Source organism: Stegastes partitus, unplaced genomic scaffold, assembly GCF_000690725.1.
Source record: "Stegastes partitus isolate 25-593 unplaced genomic scaffold, Stegastes_partitus-1.0.2 Scaffold1148, whole genome shotgun sequence".
NCBI lineage: Eukaryota > Metazoa > Chordata > Actinopteri > Pomacentridae > Stegastes > Stegastes partitus.
This window is the reverse complement of record NW_007578879.1, coordinates 108,268-133,045: the sequence shown is the minus strand read 5'-3', so window position 1 is coordinate 133,045 and position 24,778 is coordinate 108,268. Positions and strand designations below refer to the sequence as shown.

Here is a 24,778-nt window from a genome sequence, read left to right as displayed (position 1 = left end):
TTCTGCAGATGACAGGACTCAGAGTTGTACTGGAAGTCTGAGGTGTACAGTGTGAAGAGGAATGGTGAGAGTACAGTTCCTTGTGGTGCTCCAGTGCTACAGACTACCATCTCCGACACACAACCTTTCAGTCTCACAAACTGTGGTCTGTTTGTTAAGTAAACATAAACCCAAGTGGTTGTGGAAGGATCCACCTGGAAGTTATGGAGCTTCTCACATAGTAAAGCAGGCTGAATAGTATTGAAGGCACTTGAGAAATCAAAGAACATGACCCTCAAAGTGCTGCCTGACTGGTCCAGATGAGAGTGGGCTCTCTGAAGCAGGTAGATGATATTATTATATATGAGTTTAGAGAGTCTTTTTGGCAGTTTCTCAGGAGTAACTCAGGCCCCTCTTAAATACCTTGATTTTCATGGCTAAAATTTTTCAATTACACCAGTGTTGCCAATTTAGTTGGGTCCCTAAGGGTCCATAGTACAATACCAGCAGTGATGGTACTGTTTAATACTCACTCATGTCAATCAGACATTCTAAAGACTGCGACCAAACTAACCTGTGGAAAAAGTCTGGTAGGGAGAACAAAAATGAAACGGCAGTACTAAAAAACATCAATCGAAGTTATACATGAGCTAGAGGGTTATATTCATACAAAACAATTTATAAAAACATATACTGTGGTGTAAAAGTCTGAAACCTTTTCAAAGATCTATGTGAACCTGGAAATAATTATAAAGTTTTAGAATTTATAAACATTGAAAAGCATAGGTGCTGACATGTTACCTGAAGAAAAAATACTGCCCTATGTTAAAACAGATCTATGTTAAAACAGAACAGTCACTGAGCAGTATTTGCAGCTAAATGACTACCTGAACACTCAACAAATAGCTTTATACATTATGATGGAAATAATTACATGACTAAATTAGTTACTTGGCTCCTTGCCCATCCTTCTTATCCTCCGAAGAATAGTACTTTTGTAATTTTCGCCTTCCCTGGTTGCATTCATTGGGGTCATACACTGGTCATCCTAAAGCTACGGGAACAGTTTTATGCTGTTTCCTGCCCAATAAACAATGTCCTCTTTTGCTGACACAAGGTCTTATGAGTGCGTATGATAGTGTGTGTGTGCGCGCACAATTCATGCCTTTTCTTGTTTTCGGAGTGTCAGAACAGGTGAGTGAGCAATAGCATGTTTGTGAAACAATGACATCGTTTGTGCATGTGCATCATCAAGACACCTGCGCCTGATTAATTAAGAACACTCACACATGTCCAGTGTTACATGAGTTGATGTCTTAGGTAAATGATCAACTAATCAGGTAACATGAGTAAATGATGAAACACAAAATTTACCTACATTCTATTTCTTGGTCAGCAAAAACACTGAAACATATTAGTGGTAGTAACCAAGTTAACTACACGAGTAAAATCATTCGCGCGAATGATTTACATGTAAAGTCAATGTGAAGACACGATTAGGCGCGATTGAGGCGTATTGAGCGAGTTTGACGCGATTTTAGACGCACCATGCGCGCGTTACGCGCCATATGCAAGTATGGCGCGTCTGAAGAGCAAGTTGAAAAATCTGAACTTTTGCGATCAGACGCGCCGCGATGGCCAATCCGCATTGAGATTCTCTGGTGAAGTCAACAACATGATTCATTCATTTTTTTTGCAGCTACACTGTGATTACTGATTGATTTACTCACACCAGGAGATAAGCAGTTACATTACTGGCCAAGGCAGATCTCAGTGCTCAGCAGACGGGCTGTCCTTCTCCTCCAGTTCACACACAAGAATGACACCCTTCAACTTAGCAAGCTAGCAAGCTGAGCTGCTAGCTATCGTAATGCTAGGGGGATAAACCTCCGCTGGCTCCTCGTCGTTGTGGTCAGCATACGCCTTCTGGCGGCCGCTCGTCCGTGTTGTTGTATGTGGCATGGAAAAACATCGCTCTATCTCAGCGAGCGCCTGTAGTTAGTATTCTGGAGGGATATCCTGGTACTGATCCTCTCCAACAGGTAGTCAAACTGGGTCAGCCGAAAACAGAGCTGGAAGCGGCCGTCATCCAGGCACAGCTCCTGGAGAAGGTGGAGGAATTCCCTGAGCTGTGTGCGTCTCTGGGGGATCCCCTGGATCCGGCGACATTCACGCGTGTGTGCACTGAGTTTACTCGCTTCATTCGCGCATATAATCGCGTCAATCGCGCCTCAAGATTTGTATCTGAATGTAAGTAATTAGCGCGAATGACGCGATCCAGACGCCAGATCCACGGGATCCCCCAGAGACGCACAATGGCCGGGGAATTCCCCCACCTTCTCCGGGCATTGCCTGGATGACAGCCGCTTCCAGCTCTGTTTTCGGCTGATCCGGACCTAGTTTGACTACCTGTTGAGGGGATCGGTACCAGGATATCCCTCCAGGATACTAACTACAGGCGCTCGCTGAGATAGAGCAATGCTTTTTTCCGTGCCACATACAACAACAGGGTGTTGTAGCAGTTGGTAGCACTGTTGCCTCGCAGCAAGAAGGTTGCCGGTTCGCGTCCCGGTGGGGGCGTGGAGTTTGCATGTTCTCCTCGTGCAGCGTGGGTTCTCTCCGGGTTCTCCGGCTTCCTCCCACACAGTCCAAAAACATGCTGAGGTTAATTGGTGATTCTAAATTGTCCGTAGGTGTGAATGTGAGTGTGCTTGGTTGTCTGTCTCTAAGTGTGGCCCTGCGATGGACTGGCGACCTGTCCAGGGTGTCCCCTGCCTTCGCCCTAAGTCCGCTGGGATAGGCTCCAGCCCCCCCGCGACCCTAATGAGGATTAAGCGGTGTATAGAAAATGGATGGATGGATACAACAACAGGGACAAGTGGCCGCCAGCAGGAGTACGTTGACCACAGCGACGAGGAGCCAGCGGATATTTATCCCGCTAGCATTGCGATAGCTAGCAACTCAGCTCGCCAGCTTGCCAAATTGAAGGGTGTCATTCTTGTGTGTGAACTGGAGGAGAGACTGCTGAGGACTGAGATCTGCCTTGGCCAGTAATGCAACTGCTTATCTCCTGGGGTGAGTAAATCAATCGGTAATCACAGTGTAGTTGCAAAAAATGAATGAATCATGTTCGTAATGTCACCAGAGAATCTCAACGCTGATTGGCCATCGCGGCGCGTCAGATCGCAAAAGTTCAGGGGGCTCAATTATCATCAGTGTGTACGCATAGATATGTGCGTAGAGCGTGCGTAGGAACATTCCTAGGCAAAGTATGGAATTTATCAACTTGTACTTATACTTAGGACTGTGCATAAATATACGCACAACTCTGACCATGCCTACGCACATAATCTAGCGGTAGAACAGTGAAACTACAAATAGAAAGTATTCTGGGATTTTGACCACCGGCACATTCCAGCGTGAGGTTGGAGACATATGCGGCATTTCCAGCCATCGTTGAGCAGGATCAAGACGGCAGTGTTGGATGCCATAACTCCCCTGGCCCCAGCCTACATCCAGTTCCCTTACATCCATCACCGATGAGCCCAAATCAAACGGGGACTTAACGCCGTCGCTGGATTCCCAAACATATGTGGAGCCATAGACTGCACCCACATCACAATCAAAGCAGCATCACTAAACGAGCTTAATTTTGTAAATAGAAAAGGGTTTTATTCAATCAACATACTGATAATTTGCGATGCGCATTTGTCGCTATCCAACATTGTTGCCCGGCGGTTTGGAGGAACGCACGACTCATTCATTGAGCAGAACAGCTCTGTGGGTGCGTCTCCAAGCAGGAGCTGCTGAAGACGGCTGGCTTAATGGTGAGTGTCACAGAGTGTGGAAACGTTTTAGCTGGACTTTGTTTGGTTATTAAAACATGTCAGCTGTAGTGATCAGGGTTATCCACTGGGTGAATGTTCAGTATTAATTCGTCTCCAGTTGCAGCCATTTCTCTTTTATGGACTGTGATGCGTTTTTTGGCACTTCGCTTAACATCAAACCACTTTTAAATTTTTTGCCGGCGATCTGTCCTCTGACCCAACAGAAATAACTGTGGTGGGTATCTTGTCTGCAATATTTTTTCTTTCGCTGGCTATCCCAACATTTCACGCACCAAGCAATATTTTCTGGTTTGCTTCAACCTCGCTGATGAGTACCTCGATCTCAGTTTCATAAAAGTTCCTCTTTCTCGTCCTTTTTGCCACGATGATGACGACAGGTGAGGAGGAAAAAGTAAATCTTCACTTGCTTTATAAAGAGGCGTGTTGTTGCCCTATATGGTAATTTGGAGGTGTTCCTGAAGGCAACGTGCACGAGCACGGAGGTTAAGAACAAGTGGGATTTATCAACACTGATGTATGTACGACCCCCTTACACACGTTTGATAAATACAGATTTTTTTGTACTTACGCACACTCTAAATTTCATTCCAATGACAGAATTTGGAACCTTTTCTACGCACTGATGATAAATGAGGCCCCAGATTTTTCAACTTGCTCTTCAGATGCGTGTCTAAAATCGCGTCACACCCGCGTCAAACTTGCTCAATTTGCGTCAATCGCGCCGCACTACTCGTGCGAGTTGCGCCGCGGAGCGTTTACTTGCATCTAATAGCGTCTTCACATTGACTTTACATGTAAATCATTCGTGCGAATGATTTTACTCGGGTCTGGTGTGATCACAGCATAAAACTCCTTTCAAAGGTCAGATTTTCTAAAGTTGCATTCTTCCATTGAGTTAAATTCGATCATCTTGCCATGGGCTTGCTCAAGTAAATCAATTTACAGCCATGTTTCACCTGTTACAAATATGGCTGTGCTTTAGATTTCCAAGTAGCATTGTGATAGTGGGAAACATGGCGTTGCAACTGAGTGGAAGTGTCTGAAGTCATATTGTTATTCAGTTTTTTTTTTCATTAGAAGAAACTTTTTGGAGTTCTGGATGCTATCAATTCCACTGAACCTTTTTCTAAGTGTGTGTTTTTTTTGTTCATTAACTAGTGCGCCACTGGATGAACTTACACTAATAAAGTTTGGTTTTTTGACAAGAATTGCAAAAACTATCTCTACCAATTAGTGTCAGTTAATTGAAAATCTAAAATGCTAAAAGTCACACAGCGAAATGGAGATCATCTGACTGCAGTGAATGTATGTCAAGTGATTGTAGTACAAAGACACCTTTATCTGGAAGGTCAGGTCACTGGTGAATCAATACTCCTGGCTATAACTACACTGGGAAAAAGAAAAGAACACTCCAAGCAGCTCCATGAAATGGTTATTGAAAATTTCATATATAATATATATAGATACATAATATCCCTTCAAGCACAGGTAAATCAATCATAAGAAATGGAATTAATATGGAACATCATAAATCTGCCTAGAGCAGCTGCCACCAAAAACTGAGTGACCGTGCAAGGAATACATTAGTGAGGAAGGCCACCAAGACATCTAATGACTCACCTATATAACTATATATTGACTGTTCACAGCTCTGTGATGTGTACAGAAACACTCACATAGAAACTGGTAGAATAACAGCCTGTCTTTGACCCATGTTATGTGTGGACCAGTCGTGTTCACATCTCACAGAACACCATGGAATGTCTTCATGGGGAGTTTGATGTGGAGCCAGGTAATGGAGGTGACCGCTGTGACTATCTGAGGGAGAGAGGCATTGAGACTTACCTGGTAGTTGTTCCTAAAGGACCTTTGGGAAAGAGTGGCATAAATGGTGTGGTGAGTAAAACCTGCACAAACCCACACTGCAAGCATTTTGATAGTGAAAATCTTACCTATTCTCCCAGATGATGTACAGGACGTGTGATGAAAAATTACATATATTCGCATTTGACTTTGCTTCTTGAAGTTGTGTCATTTTATTTCTATTGCCCAGTATCACAAATTTAAGTCTTTATAATATCTACAGCATACAACACCTGAGGATCACAGACATGCAATAAATGATATGTGTACAGATTAGCATAGTAAAATTGTAATATGGACAGTCAAGATGATAAAATTATAGATGTGTATACTTCTTGGATTGATACAAATTGGATTTGAATATCAATTGAAATTTTAAAATAACTGTCAAAGAAAATTCTGTCAGCCTCTCATAGTAATCAGTCTGCACTTACTGTTTGATTGTTTCACATTAGAAGCTGTCTGTAACCTCATCCAATGGAAACTCCCCACTATTAATCAACACCACAGAGTGTAACGGCAGTGTTAACACAGCCTGCACCACACCGGAGGAACCAGAAGAACTGGACACAAGGGTAACCAAGAAGTGAACTCCTGACCTAAATTAGATGTTGACTTGCACAAGTAAATGTCTTTTACAACTTAAAATTCAAGCCTTGTGGTCTGTGCCAATACTGATTGTATATAATGGTGCGTTGTTCCTACGGCCACTATTTAATAGGGTGAAAGGTATGACCAAAATATGAATTTGCACTGTTGACCAGTTGCAGACTGTTTTGTCATGAGGAGTGCTAAAGTAAAGCTCATAAAGACATAAAACCTACAAGGTTTATATCCGTTGGACATATTTGCAATGAAATGTATGGAACAAATATAATTACATAATATTGACAATTGTCCTGAGTGTGGCACAAGAAGAAAACACATAGAGATTCCACCATTAAAAGAGTTAATTCTCTGGGTCGCATAAATATGTTGAGTAAATAGTCATTTATCTGTCCATCCATTTTCTTTACACGCTTTATCCTCTGTAGGGTCGCAGGGGGGCTGGAGCCTATCCCAGCTGACTTAGGATGAAGGCAGGGGACACCCTGGACAGGTCACCTGTCTATCACAGGGCTACACATAGAGATAGACAACCAAGTACATTCACACACACCTAAGGACAATTTAAAATCACCACTTCACCTAAGCATTGGACCGTAGGAGGAACATCTGCCCAGAATGAGAACATGCAAACTCCATTCAGAAAGACCCCAGGCTGAGATATGAGTCCCAGGACCTTTGAGCCATGAGCTGACAGTAGTAGTCACTGTATCACCATACTGTTTTTGCAATCATTAAATTAGATTTTAATATTTCTAATAGCACTCAAACATTAGATTTAACTTGCTGATATAGTTATATATCAGCAAGTATACAGAGTTCACTCACCTTTGGCCAGAAGGATTTAGTGTATATCTAAAAAGAGCCACTGATTTGTATCAGTGCACATCTTGCAGAATAAAACTGAAGTCAGTCATGTTACAGTCTTTCATGTTGTCTATGTAAGCTTTATCAAGAAGAAGGTGTTTGTCAGCTGGAAATGCTCAGAGGTTTTTTTTGCAGTGAATTAAAGAGTTCCCTGAACAGACAAGCTGACTTACGTAATTGTTGACATGGCATTGATATTGTGTCAGATATACAAAAAGAACGTGTGGATGTTCTAATCTCTTTTCTTTGTCGGACTTCAGGTGGTGAATCCATCTTTCCCTAACCCTCGGAGAAGACTACGGCTGCGAGACCTAGCTGAAAGGGTGATCGACGCTCAGGAAAATGAACAGGAGCTTAACAAACTGCTAAATGAGGCTCTGCTGGAGAGAGAGACAGTTCAAGTGTATGTGAATACATTCTTTGAGCATAAAACACTGCTTTGTAGATGCACACTTCAGTGATGTAGGTTTTCTCATTGTTAGCTTGTGTTTGTGGCTGTCAGAGAATCTGGAACTGACACATTGAGGAAGAATTATTCATTCACCTCATTGTCAGTTATGACACATCGGTATACACTAATCATATAGAAAGCTAATCATTTTCTAAATGAAAGTTGTCCACCATACTATACATTTGTACAAGCCAAAGAGTTTTTCCTACAAAGCCTATTTTTTATTCATAAAGAAGCAAACGTTCTCAAACATCAAGACAGTGAATGATATATGAACTGTACTTGCATAAGATTTTTTTCCTTGACAAGGAAAGCACTTGAAAAATTTTGTTTGTCAATTGACAACAACAGTTTATGAACAGTTCTGTCCTACTCACTGAAAGCAGTGCCTTGCTCAAGGACACTTGATGTGGAGAGGCAGGAGTTGTACCACTGTTCCACTACCTGAGCCACAGCCCCCACTACATGAACTCTGATTAGTAAACTGCACAACACATGCCACAAAGCAAAAATAATTTTTGGGGGCAAGTAGACTTGGCATGTTTTTTTCAAAACACCAAATTGGAACTGCAATATGTGTCATGTTGCTGGAAATACCAGGTAAACTGTAAATTTGTACCAATACCAATATTTTATACTGTATACATAACTGTTGAGGTTCTTGTTTCTCAACAGTCTAAAGGGGAAGCACACCAACAGGCTCTCCCTGAGATTTGTGGATCCAGACCTGGAAACTCGTTACTCTGTGGAGAAGGAAAAACAGAGCGGAGCTGCCTTCTGCTGCTCCTGTGTGGTTCTGCTCTTCACTGCAGTGATGGAGGCACTCATAGATCCCTGGTCAGTCAACAAGCCAGGAGCAATCTCCTCACACTTATGTATCGACAATGTGGGAACATTTGGTTTATGTCACCAACCCAAAGAGCAAAAGAAAAAAAAAAAAAAAAAAAAGGAACGTTTTGCTGTTGGGATGTTCAGACCCTACGCTTTATTTTGCTTATTTCTCTAAAAAAAAAAAAAAAAAAAAAAAAAAAAGGAAAACAGTTCACATTCTTAGGACACAAAGTATAAATTGTCAAAATCAACCTATGTAGTAGTTATTTACTCTGGACTGTGAGTGATCCTTAACTCTTGAGGGCCTCAAACACTTTTGTCCATGTGTTTTGTACAGCTTAGTTGAATATTACTCTCTGTGGTTTTGTATTAGACTCACTGCTGTCAGTGTTACATGTCTCTCAAAGTTTGTCTGTGTGTTGATTTGTTATGGAACAGGCTGATTGCAAATTACATCACCTTTGCAGTGGGGGAGGTCCTGCTGCTTGTCCTGACAATCTGTTCTCTGGCTGCCATCTTTCCTAGAGTGAGTTACAAAATATTTTACTTCTATATATTTTATTTGCACAGTAAATTTTATTTACACGCTTCTTCAGACTTAGTGACACAAAACACAAACAAACTAGACTTCTCTTTTAGGTTCTCAAAGATATTTCACCTCTCATCCAAGAAGATTCTTCAATTCTGACAAGACCACAAAAAGGCGAACCCAAATGCACGACTCCAAAAAACTCAAAAATGTTCTCAAACTGATTTATTTACAAAAAGTATCAACAGAAATGTCATTCAACAAATAAAAAAACCTAAACTCAAAGCGTCACTCTAACGAGGAGAATAAAGAACCAAAAATCACTCAATTGAGGAAATACAAACTAAAAATCACTCAATGAGGAAAACTTAACAATCTTTCTAGACAAAGTAACAACTCAAACATTTCATTTAGGAAAAAGGCTGAACACAAAGTAGCAAACAAAATACAAAACCTGAAGGTCGTTTCCACAAGGGACATGAATGGTGAAATCCTGGACATGAATGAGGGCTAGGACGTGAAGCTTGACTAACTGACAAGACGAACTGGCACAGGACAAAGGGAGACGCAGACTATATATACACACACAAGGTAATGAGGAACAGGTGGAGACAATCAGGGCTGGGTAGACAATCAGACACAGGAAACACCGGGGAGAGGGCAAGCGTCCTGAAACACGAGGGCAAAGAGGTTTCAAAATAAAAGCCACGAGACAACACAAATACAAGACAAAAACCTAAATAAAACCTAACACTTGGTACGAGAAATGACAAATTCTAACTGACTGATGGGGAGTTTCAGAATTTTGTAGTCACTTCAGCTCACAATGACTAATGGCTCATTAATGACCCAGGACTCACATGCCTCAAGGTTTGAAACTGTCAATGTTTTCCCGAATGTGAGTGTGTTCCTTGTCCTTTCCCTCTGCATTGGTAAGGATGCAGTCCCTATCAGTATTAAGAAAGCACTGTGGAACTGTGGCTGTACCAACTGGGCCTTCATTAAATCAAGGAAAATATGTGGAAAACTCGGCACACAGAGAAGAAAGGAAGAACAGAATAACAACACTGTCATCCCAAACTATCCCAAGGATTTTCTCCAAACATAACATATCAGTACATTTCAGGCCCAGTAACACTCTGACACAAAAACTGGTAAAAACTGGTTCACCCCAAGGATCAAACACCAGCATACAAGCGGAGCAACATTGTATATGCAGTCTGATGCAGTGAAGAGGACAACGATGTACACATTTTGGACAGAGAGGACGGATGTTTTGAAAGAAGAGTGAAGGAAACCAACTATGTCAAATTGAAACAGCCATCTCTAAACAGAGGAGGAGGTGACTATAAAATTTGGAAACTCCTCGCCAGTTGAAAATTAAAAAGTGTTTTGGATGAGAGTTGAAATGTAAGAAGTGTCTTGGATGAGAGTTGAAATGTCTTCAAGAACCTAAAAGAGAAGATCCTAAGATTACCATGACCTGGTGGACCCAGAATCTACACAGACAAAACACAGAGAACTGGTAGCAATTTTTTGACCATTTATTCACTTTTGCTTAAGCCTCGGTCACAACCGGACGCACAACTTTTGGGATCGTACGTCCTCTGCGAATTTTGGGTCCCATGGAGACCATGGAGGGCATAGAGGTAGAGAAAAGGTTGCAAGGGCTCTGTCAGAAATGCGTAAGAGAGGAGCAAGTCTGCCTTGCCGGTTGTCGGGGCGACGTGACATGTCCCTTCAAGCAGGGACTCTAATTGCAACCTGCAATTGCTGTGGAAATTGTACTCACTTCTAAAGTTTGTCTTGCCACTTGCGTACATGGCACACACTCACCACTTAGGAAGAGAGTGGAACGCACAAAGAAAGTCAGTCACACTTGCCTCACGCCCTGGTGATGACCAACTGACGGCGTACATAAGTTTGCCGTGATTGTCAAAAAACAAAACAAAAACAAAACAGAGACACTTCGTGATGATGCTGTCTTGTAAATTCTGTTAACATACTGACAGGGTTTGAGCTTCAGGACGTTCCGTCATCACGGGGCGATAAAAAATAAATCCGGGATGATACAAACTGATTTCAGGACAAAAGTTAAGACTTTATAACAAATGAGGATGAAAATAAATATGATTTCATGTTCTGTGTAGCACACACACACAGATCCTGACAACTTGGCGGTGACAGCTCGCCTGCAGTGTCACTGTCAACCCCGGTACTGACTTCCAGCTGATACCGGCCAGCAGCATCTCCAGTGACCGACCCGCTTCTCCAACGGAGACACGTACTACCTGTAACACCGTATATTCTTTTACACATATTCGCTAATGATTACTTTTTAAAAACAATATTATGTCCCAATAAAGTGTGAGATCTGGACATCAGCGATAAAACCAACAGTCGCGCTGTGTGTGTGTGTGTGTGTGTGTGTGCGCGCCAATGGCGTAGCTACCGCCGGTGCAGGCGGTGCAATGCACCGGGGCCCTTGTGCCGTAGGGGCCCACTCTTGGGCCAATGTGATGCCAATACAGTGGCAGCCTCCTTCAGCAATATTTGCACAGCATTTCTTTGTATCTTACCATACTCATCACTGTTGCGACTGAGGAGCGCTCTTTTTCTAAGCTCAAACTCATGAAAACATATTTGGGCACTATGGGACAGGAAAGACTCAGTGGGTTGGCAATGCTCTCAATAGAGAACAACAGAGCCAGGAATTTCGATTTGAGAGATGTTGTCGGCGACTTTGCTGAGCAGAAGGCCTGCAGGACGAACTTTTAATGGATGAGTACAGTTTAGTGTGTATTATGCATTGGGATCAGTGATTTGCTAACTGAGTTGTCACGTCTGAATGTAAGAAAACGCTGCTTTTTTCTTTTTCTGTGTGTGTGAAAATGTTTGGCCGCTGAGCCATTGATGATGAATAATGAGTGTGATCAGATGCAGCGTTTGAGGCAGTGGCAGCAGAAACAGCCCTTGCACTGAAACATGCAGTCGTGCCAGGTAGCGCTGTGCTGTCCAGGGTCGTGAACTGTACATCTGATTAGATTATGATATATCCATTATTTGTTTGAAGCAATTATGCGGTCTACGATCACTGCCGAAAGGTGAGCGTGCGCTGTGAGCACGCCTTTTTTACTGGTGGCGTGGGGTGATGCACGTCCACCGAGCGTTAGATTTTGTTCATGAGTTGTCACTGTGTACACCATGCACAAGGGGCACTGGCTCCCTCATTGCGTGAGACGTGCGACTTAGAGCATGGATATTCTTCCCACGGTGCCTTACAAATTTGCATGTCTCACTTGCAAACTCCTGGCGGGGGAAGCAAGTTACACTTGCTGCGTTGCTGTTCGCAGAGAATTCGTAGAATGTGTTTGACATGTCAAAGCTCCTCCCTACTTGCTTACGGGCTGTCTGCGACCTCGACATGCACGTACCATTTTGCACGTATTTTGGACGCAGACAGGCCGTAGGAGCCTGTACAGCCGGTTGTGACCGAGGCTTGTATTGTATAGACAGAGTAACTCAATTGTGCCTTGAGTTGTGTTTGTATTAACTGTCTAGAAAGAAACAGATGGTATTTCCTAAACCATCTGTTTCTTTCTAGACACTTAAGATCTTCCCCTGAGCTTGACAGAAAGGGACTACATGTATGTAGTCCCTTTCTGTCAAGCTCGAGAGAAGATCTTTGTTAGTGTCATGTCTGTGTGTTAAGTATTGACAAATGACAAATCATGGTTTTAGGGGAGACTTACTGAAACCATGTAAAGCCCCACAGGTAGAGCATGTAAAGATGAATAACAGTCAATCCAGTGACTGTGTGCAGCTTTGTAGCAAAGATGTTCATTTTGTCCTCAAAGTTCAAGTAGACTTAAGAATTTCTTTGTAATAGGACAATGGTATGAAGTTGTGAGCTGTACCTTGACATGTTTCGGCGTTCCATCTGTCGCCTTCTTCAGAAGTGTCATCTGATGTGTGTGACGTGTCTTTATCAGCTGTTTTTCATACACGTCAGATGACACTTCTGAAGAAGGCGACAGATGGAACGCCGAAACATGTCAAGGTACAGCTAACAACTTCATACCATTGTCCTATTACAAAGAAATTCTTAAGTCTACTGTGTGCAGCTTTATTTGAGTCTCATCAGCAGAGACGGGTTGCCAAGTTTGTAAATGTACAGAATCTAACACATGAACCAATTTTTACTGGAAATACTCTGCAAAAAAGCAACTGTAGCTGGGCTAATCTCAAGCTGCTCATAACACTCACTCATGCTAAAAGTTGCTCAGTTAGTTGTTCTGACATTGAACACATGCAGTGCCATTGACTCTGTCTGTCTGTTTGTCTGTCTGTCTGTCTGTCTGCGTGTGTGCTTGTGTGTGGTGAGAGAGTGTGTTTGTGTGAGAGAGTGCGGGTGAAAGTGTAAGTGCATGCAAGCATCCGTTCCTGTTTGTGTGTATATGAGTTTGTCTGGTATTGACCAGTACTTTTGATTTAACTCGTCACGGAAATTCAAACATATTGATATCCAGCAGGCAGTCCAGTATTGACTGCTGCTGAATTAAGGATAAAGTTAGCTCAGGTCAGACAGCAACACACACAGTCAGCAAATCATTGACATGGACTGAAAAAATGCAGGGTCACTGTACATCCCGCTTTGGGCTTTTCAGTACTTATTGATATTCCATCAAACACACAGTGTCATGAACCTGCAGTAACAGTAACAGAGGCATAGAGGCACATGCCTTAATGTGTTCATCTTCACACTATACTTTTACCAGCTACAGGTCTCTTCACTGCAGAAATGTTGACTCACAGGTAAAGTACTGATAAAAATAATAGCATTATCTATGGCTCCATTCTTTTAAGATGCCCTAGTTTCAAAGCTATGGTACCGTGCAAGACGACTGGGACACCCACCTGGAATGTTGCCATCCTTTATGCTGATATTAATTCCACTTCGGCTTTTCTTGCCTTAACAAGTCAGAATGGCTGCTGTAAAGTAAAATAAGCATAAGCAAGTGTGTAGCTGCACAGGTCTAATGAAAAAGGCCACGCTTCGTACCGATGTTAACAGAGGTATATTCTTAATTCTTCTCTGTCTGTCCCTTCGGTAAACACCACGAAAACTAGACACAATAAACAAATGCACATTAAAAACAGACATTTGTGGATCTTTCAGTCTCTCTGTTAGCACAGTCAGTGAACAGGCTCGGTGAGTTAGCATACAAATGCACCAAAAAACACACCACAGAAACCTGTATAATATTGTCCGCGCAAAATCATACCACATTATACATGAAATATAAACCAAAATAAAGATAGTTACCGTATGCGCCTCTTAGACCACATGCAGAATGGTGATAACTTGCGTTATGTGTCTCTGTTACATCCCATGTTGATTCTGACCCACAATGCTCTCTTGACCTTACCAAAGGTTAGTCACATGACCTGACTTGTCAAAATAAAACTCTAATAAAGAGTACCTAACTTTTTAACTAAAACTGAACTTTAAAGTGATCTGTTACCATTTGTACCCTTTTTAACTTATTCCATTTTTACCTCAGTTTTTAATTATGTATGAACAATAAAACAATGAATTGACAATCGAACACAAATTAAACACACATCACAACCTGTCTCTTTAAAGCTTATTGGTACAATTTTTGTCACATTGAGAGTGCATCTATCACTGGTTTTTCTGTCAGGTTTTTCCCAAGAAGCTGGTGTCTTTCTCCACCTGGATTGACCACACTCGTTGGGCTCGTAACACCTGGGCCATGGCAGCCATATTCATTCTCACTATGGCTGACATCATGGATATGGTGAGCTGGTCACTGCACTCTCTTATGTTTGCAACAGACTAAACCAAGAATTTATATTTATTCTATGTGTAAATTTGTGTGGAATATAAAACTTACACTAAATGCACCTAGTTTTCAATGAGCAGTATTGAGCACAGAGGCTGCTTGTATGTCATAGAAAACTACAGCCAGGAAAGTGGACAGAAGCGCATAGGAATTCTAGATGTTGCTGATGACAGACAGCTGAGCACAGTAAGAGTACAATTTTAGAAGCCAATGAGCTCATTACTTCATGTTTCTCTCCTGCCTAGCTGAGTTGTCTGCCTCAAGTCCCAGATTCCAGCAGCACCACAGTTCCTCCATTCTCTTCCTCTTCCACGTGGGCCGGTCTTGAGGGTTGCCTGAACAACCCCAAATATTACAGCTACATTGCTGTGCTGGCACTGATGGCCACCAATATGCTGGTTCAGGTCAGTCACATGGTGAAGCTCACACTGATGCTGCTCATCACAGTGGCCACTGGTATCGTTAACATCTACAGCTGGAAGGACATCTTTGACCACTACGACATGGCCCGCTTCCAGGACTACAGGTGAGTCAGAAATGAAGCCAATACCGTCTGTGTAAAGCAGAAGTCATTACACATCTAGTAGCACTCTGCACACCAAACTCTTTGTGACATTAGTGTGTGTGCTGAAGTCTTCATGTAATCATGTGTTTGACATTTTAAAGGAAAATTCTGGTTTATTTCAACCCGGTCTATTTCTTAAATTTTACATAAATCATTTTTAAGGTTTGTTTACAGTCTGACTGAAAGTAAACATGGAAATTACCCACCTGGAATAACTGCATTTTGGATCTCTGTCTGGGCCAATTTGCCAGCTGACCTATCACCAGAATGTTCATTCATGCCCACTGGTGGCGAGCACAGGGTTAGCATGACTCATAGGCGCATAGCCACAGTAGCTATATTAATGAGAAATATCAAGGCTGAAATTATGGCTGGAATTATCCTTTAACATACAGTGAATGAAGTATTGTAGTTTTTCAAACACTACATTTGCAGCATAAGTTGCTAATTTGTCAGTTTTCTAATTTGCAGGTCATATCTGGTGCCCTCCAAGTTCACAATGACAATTATGATCTTCATTATGATGGGCAGCTTCTATTATTTCTCCAGACATGTAAGTTAATGTCTAATGTGTTTACTATACCTTAACAATATAGAGAAAGTTAACAAGTTTAGCAGCGTAGGAATGTTGTTAGAGGACCCAAAACAATTAAAAGTACAACTGACAACAATGCATCATCAGGGCAGTGCCGGCTATGTATCAACGTGGCCTAAGACAAGAGAATGTTGTACCTCACCATCCAGTGGGATCAAAGCTTATTCGTGAGGAAGAATTACATAATTACTATGCTTTGCTTAAGAAGAAATCCGGTGTGAGAAATCAACTATATTAGAAAAGAATTAAAGAATGAACTTATAATTGTTGAAACGTCAGTCTCTCAAACTAAAGACAGAATTATGCTGAGCAAGAGAGTTACCAAAAAAATTAATTAATTGTAAGCCCAACCCAGTCTCACGACAGTTCATGAAATAGTCATGAAACTTAATCTATTGATTCGTGTCCAGGGACACGAATTGCCCAAATTTTTTGTGTCACCAGCTACAAATTTCAAACTGATACATTTCAATTGGACTTATCTTTCGTGGCTGGGCCAGGTTTTTTTCCCCTGTTAGACAGTGCATATGCTGTGATGTTTTATTATTATTATTATTATTATTATTATTATTAATAGTATTATTATTAATAATAATAACAATAATAATAATTATTATTATTATTAATAATAAGAAGAAGAAGAAGAAGAAGAATAATAATAAGAAGAATACATTTTATTTAGAGGCGCCTTACACAAATTTTTGTCGTTCTTTTCTTTAGACAGTCAGGCATTAATCAATTTTACTGTTATGGCCCATCCACACTAATAACTATAGAGATCACTATAAAGATATGTGCGCCCACGCTGACGAACGTTAACATTCTATAAACACCAGTGCTGAGCAGGTACTGTGTGCTTCAACTGCGTATAAACTCCATATCCATTCAAATAGAAAAGCCAAAAAATATCCAGGCATTTTCTGGATGAAGTGAACACACATTAATAATATTCATGGTTACATTTTTGGCTTAAATGTTTTTAAAAGTTAGTAACGTGATATATGAACAGAGCTAAAGCCAAATGTTCAGCAGCGATCTGACCCTGCAGTGTTTCTTCTACATTCATTTAGGAGTGGCAGGCCACCATTCCTAAATCCTAGCCGCCGCTCCTTCAAATTTCTTTTTTTTTTTGGTCGCAAATACACCACCGCCACATGTCTCCACCTTCACAGCAGAGTCCTGCGCTGGGTCGGGTACTTGCGACTACTACGGTAAACTACACATAACGATCTTGCTCAGTTTCTACTCTTTGGGGGGTTAATACAACGTTAATTACTTGCGAGCATTAAGGTAAACAACAGATTACTATCTTGCTCAGTATCTACTTTCTGGGAGTTAATACAACATGAATTGCTCGCAAGAGCGTGGTCTTGAAAGGGACCCTGTTTATTCCACTGATAGAAAAGACTGCATGAGAAAAAAATGACTCTTGGACAAATCTGACATAAGAACACCCTAGTTTACTCTTTTTCAAGCATATTGAAGATGTCTACATAATTGGGATTATGATAACAGGCTTCCTGCTGTTTGGAGTTCGCGGGTTTCTGTTTTATCGCAAAGTTCGGAAGGCGATGGCAGCACTTTCAGCAATTGAGAAGCTGCCCATCATTGAGAGAGCGGTTCGGGCTGCCAACACTTAATCGCAAACTGGATGGGATTCCAGAACTTATTCACAAGATGGGTACCAACTTGGAGCAGTTTGACAGACCAATCCGGATGTAATAGTCCATCAAATTCGGCTTTTTGGATCACAGAGAGAACCAGTGGGACTTTCAGACTGACGTTAAATTGCAAAGTCGGCCTGACCCACAGCAATCTTCGTTATCTTCATTCGGCTCCCCCACTTCGGCCTTGGTAGGCTGATATCTCTCCACTTCTCCTGGATGTTATGCAGACAGATGCTCGGCCCCTCCCCACCCCCCTCCTTGTCCTGTGAACTTTGTCTCTGGATCAGAATTCTTCGAGGTCGTCTCCACGGCAACGGCCTTGTCTCGTCACCAGCATCAGACGGCAGAGACAATGTTGAGTCTGGGCGAAGTCCATGGACTTACACATACAAAAACACGAAGACACACAACACACACACCCACTGGACTCAACACCTTGGTTGGCTCCCCAAATCCTCTCCCTCCCTCGTTACAGAGCAGTCTGCTGCGAGCTGATGCGATGCGCTCGCGTGGCTGCGCGCTCCCCCCAGTGTCTGAGCTGTGACACCTCCCCTCCCCAGCACCCTTCCCCCTCCGACATGTGCAAGTCTTGAGTTTTTGTTGTGATGTTTTTATTATGTTTCTTTTGTGCTGAGGTGTTTTTTTTCCTAATCCCACACTGTGCCCTCCCTAGAGGAACGTAGTTTGGGAATTCCCTTTTTTCCCTCGTTTTCCCTCTTGTTTTCCATTTCCTATCTAATGATAAGGGGCAGTGCTCATGCTGGCTGACCCGACAGTTCTCCCTCTTGTCTCCCCGTTATTGGTCATTGTCTTTTTATGTTTCTTGGCCGGGATGTAACTATAAACACAATTTCCCTAAGGTACCCTACCATCTCATCTCATCTCTTCTCTTCTCTTCTCTTCTCTTCTCTTCTCTTCTCTTCTCTTCTCTTCTAAGTCACGTTTGGTCGCACACCTGTCTGAGCACCGCAGCCACCAACAGCAGCTACCGCAGCCTGCTATGTGGGGCGTTCAGGGAACATCATAAATTGTAGAGTCTATTGATAAGAACATGTTCAGCCAGTCATGTGTTTTGCCTGTGACAAGGTGGGAAGTGCGAACAAATGAGAAAGTTGGTCACACAGATTTAAAAAAAAAAAAAAAAAAAAGAGTTAAGTTCTTTGGAGGTGCCAGATTTGAACCAACTAAGCACTGGAACTAGCACCCGCATGGAACAAGTACCTGGTTCTTGTTGGTGGAAAGGGGTAGAGTCGGAGGAGGGTCGTCTTGGAGAATAAGGCAGTGACTTACTGGAGAAAAGGTAGACTTACACACGTGGACAAAATTGTTGGTAACCCTCGGTTAATGAAAGAAAAACCCACAATGGCCACAGAAATAACTTGAATCTGACAAAAGTAATAATAAATAAAAATTCTATGAAAATTAACCAATCAAAATCAGACATTGCTTTTAAACCGTAGTTCAACAGAATTATTTAAAAATAAACTTATGAAACAGGTACCCCTAACTTAATATTTTGTTGCACAACTTTTTGAGGCAATCACTGCAGTCAAACGATTTCTGTAACTGTCAATGAGACTGCAGGTATTTTGGCCCAATCCTCATGAGCAGACTGCTCCAGTTGTCTCAGGTTTGAAGGGTGCCTTTTCCAGACGGCACATTTCAGCTCCTTCCACAGATGTTCAATAGGATTTGGATCATGGCTCACAGAAGGCCACTTCAGAATAGTCCAGTGTTTTCCTCTTAGCCATTCTTGGGTGTTTTTAGCAGTGTGTTTTGGGTCATTATCCTGTTGCAAGACCCATGACCTGCAACTGAGACCAAGCTTTCTGACACTGGGCAGCACATTTCTCTCTAGAATACCTTGATAGTCTTGAGATTTCATTGCACCCTGCACAAGACACCCTGTGCCAGATGCAGCGAAGCAGCCCCAGAACATAACAGAGCCTCCTCCATGTTCCACAGTAGGGACAGTGTTCTTTTCTTGATATGCTTCATTTTTGCATCTGTGAACATAGAGCTGATGTGCCTTGCCAAAAAGTTCCAGTTTTGTCTCGTCTGTCCATAGGACATTCTCCCAGAAGCTTTGTGACTTGTCAACATGCAGTTTGGCAATTTCCAGTCTGGCTTTTTTATGATTTGTTTCCAACAATGTTGTCCTCCTTGGTCGTCTCCCATGAAGTCCACTTTGGCTCGAACAACGACGGTTGGTGCGATCTGACACTGATGTACCTTGACCTTGGAGTTCACCTTTAATGTCTTTAGAGGTTGTTCTGGGCTCTTTTTTTTTACCATTCGTTTTATCCATCTCTTTGATTTGTCATCAGTTTTCCTCCTGCAGCCACGTCCAGGGAGGTTGGCTACAGTCCCATGGATCTTAAATTTCTGAATAATATGTGCAACTCTAGTCACAGGAACATCAAGCTGCTTGGAGATGGTCTTACAGCCTTAACCTTTAACATGCTTGTCTATAATTTTCTTTCTAATCTCCTGAGACAACTCTCTCCTTCGCTTCCTCTGGTCCATGTTTAGTGTGGTACACACCATGTTACCAAACAGCACAGTGACTACTGTAACCTTATAAATAGGCCAACTGACTGATTACAAGTTTGTAGACACCTGTGATGCTAATTAGAGGACACACCTTGATTGACCTTTTTTTTGCAAGTCCAAGTCAAGTCTCAAGTCTTTGTGGGGTGAGACTTGGTCAAGTCTGAAGTCTTTAGTCACAAGTTCAAATCAAGTCTCAAGTATCTAAAAAAAATCTCTCATGTCTCTTCTTGTTTTAATGATGTTATGCCCCGGTCTACGGGAACCTTTGGCATAACATGAGTTTGCTCCACCAGTCTTTCCACTTCAAAGAAGGCCAGCAATCAGACAAGCCAAGTATCAAAAATGAACAGTTTCTTTATTTATTTTTTTTTAGTAAAGAGGGGGACATAGGCCAAAATAACAAACAAAACACACTCTACATTAGCCCTGACTTCCCTATCGAAAAGAAAAAGCAAATAAAAGACAATAATCTTACCTACCGACCGTTTTGGATTTTTCAGTTGTTTTAGTTTTTATTTCATTTTTACTTTTTGTTTTCAAATTCAGTTAGTTTCAGTTAGTTTTTTTTAAGCAGATTTGCTCGTTTTTATTAGTTGTTTTTTTTTTGAACATACTTAGTTTTAGTTTAGTTTTTATTAGTTTCAGTGTTAGTTTTCCTTTTTTTTTTTGTAAATTAGGGTCTTTGTCAGGTGTTACATTCAAAATTGTCAGAATATGTATTGTATAAGAAAAACTCAACAAGAGATACAATTTTTAAAAATGTATTCAGAGGACACATGAACAGCCATCCACAAATCTAATACACTAGCCCATAAGATAGCAGCCTTAAGTACAAAATGTGTGCTATACTGCTTCTGTGCTTAGATGTACTTAGTGTGCTGGGTAAAAATCACCATAGCCAACAGGCTAAACACCCACATCAACATAACAACATGAACCTATTTATGAGACAAGTAACAGTGCTTGGCAGCCAGGAGTCTCAGGGAGTTCAATCTAAGAAATCATGAACAACCTCAAAAACCCAACAAACTCTAGACTAGAGGTTTGATCAATTTAAATGAAGCAATTCAAAATTAACTACATAAAGAATTGCACTAGAGGTACAGTAACTTTAGTGCAAATTAGGAATAGGCGATATGGCCTAAAAATAAAATCTCAGATTTTTTTTCTGCAAAACTTGATTTACAATTTTAAACAAAAAAAAAGACAAAAAAAGAAAAGAAAGCCCTCCATGTAACAAAATAATATAAATGAAGTGTTGCCTTCCTGTTGTCAAAATATATTCGAACACCAAACAGAATTTTTCTCTTAAAGTTAAATTTTTTGAATGTCAGCAGGCTAGTCTAATTACACTGAAAGCTGGGCTATTTTCACAGAATATCAACAAGTAACTGTCTGGTTAATATTTGATCTCATATAAAAAGAAAGACAAAGGAGCCTAAACATGCCTCTGCATATCCCAACAGGGCCTACCATCATAAAAACAGAACATTTTCAGCCCTAGTGCAAATCACTGCAGTTGATTAACAATACAACACCTCCCATGTTATGTTTGACATCATAAAGTAATGTCATTTTTTTAGACACCGAAAGTGCACATGTATCTGGTAGAACACAGAACCAGACAGCTGGTTAAGATACTTCTCTATCTCAGCTGGATGCTGATGTGCTTTTCTTTTCTATGTTAAACTTGTGCTTCTGTCCAACATTGTAAACAACAACACACTTAAGTCTTTGCATTATTTATGAATGAACTATCTCAAATTCACCTCGTGTGAGCCTCTGTGTATGTGGGTGTGTGTGTGTGGTTTGTGTCTGACTGACGGTGTGTCTGTGAATGTGTGAGTGCTGGTGTGTGTGAAAAAGACAGAGATGGGTGTACTTTAGTCCAGCAACAATTTCTTGTTGATCTTGAGGAAAACGCGTTGCTCCAGAGATGTGGTTGTCCTGTTTCTAAGGCCAGATGACAACAGTCCACACACAGAAAAGATGCGCTCCACAAAGACTTGTGAGGCAGGGGCACTAACAAGGTCCAGTGCTACAGGGGCAAGTTTTGGATAGACAGCCTCTCTTGATCTCCAGAACTGCAGTGGTGTCTCATTGAACACACCCTGCTTGACATCCTCAACATACTTCTTCATTTCAGTCAACAGACTGTTAGTTACATCAGGCTGATTTGTCAATGACACATTGACCTCCATATGGGATGCAAGGAAGCGGTATTTCTGAAGGACAGTAGAAGGGGAGCTTGTTGGAGTTTGACTGGCCCTTGCAGTGGCAACATCATCCTGAGAAGCAGTAGCTGGGTTATACTGAGCAGCCAGGTTTTGCACAAAAGACTGAACTGCCCTCCTCAGTGGCACTATGTCTGGTGTGTGAAGAACCAGTGAAACACTTGGATCCATAAGGCAGGCTGCGCTGGTGTAGCATCAAACTGTGGGGAATCAGGGCAAAGAATGGCCGCAAAACGTTCTCGCAAGGACTTCAGCAGCACTTGAGCTAACTGCTTTCCAGCAGTGGTCGTCAGCAGGTGCGCCTCAAGGTTGAGCAGGCATGGCACTACTTGTGAGAGGGACTGGCTGTCACTCTGAAGCTGGTCTGTGTGAATGGCAAAGGGCTCGAGCAGCTTGACCAGGTTCTCAAGCTTAGCCCAATCGGTGGTGAGAAGTGTGTCCATTCCCAACTCCTCAAGTACTTGGTTTAGTTCAGCTCTGATCTCCAGCATTCTTCTCAGCATATCAAATGTGCTGTTCCATCGTGTGCAACAATCCCGGACCAGAGTTTTGCCACACTTCTTGATCATTGCTTCATTTGCCACTGATGATTTCCTCACTGCATGTACCAGGTTTCTTGCTCTTGTTATGAGTGAATTAGCATTTGGGTGCTTCATGGCATCTTTCAATGTGAGCTGAAGGGTGTGGGCAAGGCATGGCATTCTCTGGAACTTGTTGTTCTCCCCATCATCTGGCAGGTCAAGTTCTTTGTCAAGCAAAATGAGAAAACAGACAAAAAAATTAGATAATTCAAGCATCAAATGTAAAACACACAAAATATAATTTTACAGTAGGGCTGGGAAATAAGTCAATTAATTCAAATTAATTTCTGCAGAAGATATTAAAAACTAAGAGAAATTTTCTTGAATTACTCCAATTTTTCTTTGTTGCAATATTTGAAAATATAAATACTGAAAATGTACTGTTTTTATGATGAAAGGTCCTGTTAGGTTTTGCCGAGGCATGTTTTGGCTTTCTTTTTTCTTTATTTTTACATGAGATTAAATATTAACCAGACAGTTCCATGTTAATAAACTGTGAAAATAGCCCAGCTTTCAGGGTAATTAGACTAACCTGCTGACATTCAAACAATTAAACTTTAAGAGAGAAATTCTGTTTGGTGTTGGAATGTATTTTGATAACGTAAAACAGCACTTCATTTATATTATTTTGTCACATGGAGGGCTTTCTTCTCTTTTTTATTCTATTGAGAGGGGCATAATCGATTAAAATTATAAATCGAGTTTTGCAGAAAAAAGTCTGAGATTTTATTTTTAGGCTATATCGCCCAGCCCTATTTTACAGTGAAAAAAATTATTCATGAATTAGGACTTTGACTGTGCTTATCCCTTGATTTTAGAGCAGGGATCATATAACCTTTCTTGTTTTTTATATTACATACATTACATATCTATTTCACTATGAGCGGCATAAACTTGTTTCCAATGTATGACACATTGTTTTATATTGTGTCTCCATAATTAATTGGAATCCTGAATAAGCAAATCATAGGAAATGACAATAAAAACAATGTCAAAGTGAAGATTCTATGTGTCAATGTCAAACTTTTTAACTAGAATAGGCTACTTGCTTTTTAACAGGTTGGAATTGGGTTGTACATTTTTTTTTCATTTTGAATAGACCTATGTCAGTAGCCAAAATCATACTGACACAGGCTAATTGACAAAAGCTTTGCTAATATTTTTAAGTCAATAATGACTGGTCTAAATATTATTGGTCATTTTAGATTTAAAAGACAAAAAAAAAATAGGGAAAGGGGCCACATTATCATGACAGATATCTCCAAGGTTGAGGAAGGTTGCTGCATACACAGGATTAAAGGTTATCTGCAGTATGTATGAAACACATAACTGCAGTAAATGAGAGCAAGTAAAATAGGAATTTCCTCTCTTTTCCCCTGTTGATCTCAGTGGGAAACTATCAAGTAAATCCTTGAATGCTGTTTATTATTGTGAAATATATATATATATATCCCTTTAAGCCCTGAGCTATTTTTCAGACCTTTTCTCGAAAATTACATACCCATAATAAAAACAGTATATCTCTGCAACCACAAGGTCTATTTGAATAATTCTTGTGTCATAATAAAAGGAACACTTGTAAGATTTGTTCAGATGTGTAAATTTCAGTATATATGTTACTGGTTAAAAGTAAATGTAGATGGCACACACACAACTTGAAAAATTTCAGGTTCGCCTAAAAAAAAAAAAAGCAGTTTCAGGATAATTATCTCTTTGGAATGAACCAGCTGCAGCTCTAAACC

General features: G+C 41.1%; 1 protein-coding gene and 1 long non-coding RNA gene across 2 annotated transcripts in view; one reads left to right on the top strand and one right to left on the bottom strand.

Annotated features, from left to right (window-relative positions):
* LOC103368368 (uncharacterized) overlaps positions 1 to 9,176 on the bottom strand; it is a 19,420-nt gene extending 10,244 nt beyond the window's left edge. Inside the window, exon 1 of the long non-coding RNA XR_520771.1 lies at positions 9,165 to 9,176. This is a non-coding gene — a long non-coding RNA (uncharacterized LOC103368368). The remainder of the gene's footprint in view (positions 1 to 9,164) is intronic.
* adcy3a (adenylate cyclase 3a) overlaps positions 1 to 24,778 on the top strand; it is a 111,832-nt gene that overhangs the window by 63,902 nt on the left and 23,152 nt on the right. The window contains exons 8-15 of the mRNA XM_008296717.1: positions 5,558 to 5,723; positions 6,146 to 6,265; positions 7,424 to 7,566; positions 8,290 to 8,451; positions 8,884 to 8,971; positions 14,680 to 14,796; positions 15,087 to 15,367; positions 15,878 to 15,959. Of these exons, the coding sequence (XP_008294939.1) occupies positions 5,558 to 5,723; positions 6,146 to 6,265; positions 7,424 to 7,566; positions 8,290 to 8,451; positions 8,884 to 8,971; positions 14,680 to 14,796; positions 15,087 to 15,367; positions 15,878 to 15,959 (1,159 nt within the window). The remainder of the gene's footprint in view (positions 1 to 5,557; positions 5,724 to 6,145; positions 6,266 to 7,423; positions 7,567 to 8,289; positions 8,452 to 8,883; positions 8,972 to 14,679; positions 14,797 to 15,086; positions 15,368 to 15,877; positions 15,960 to 24,778) is intronic.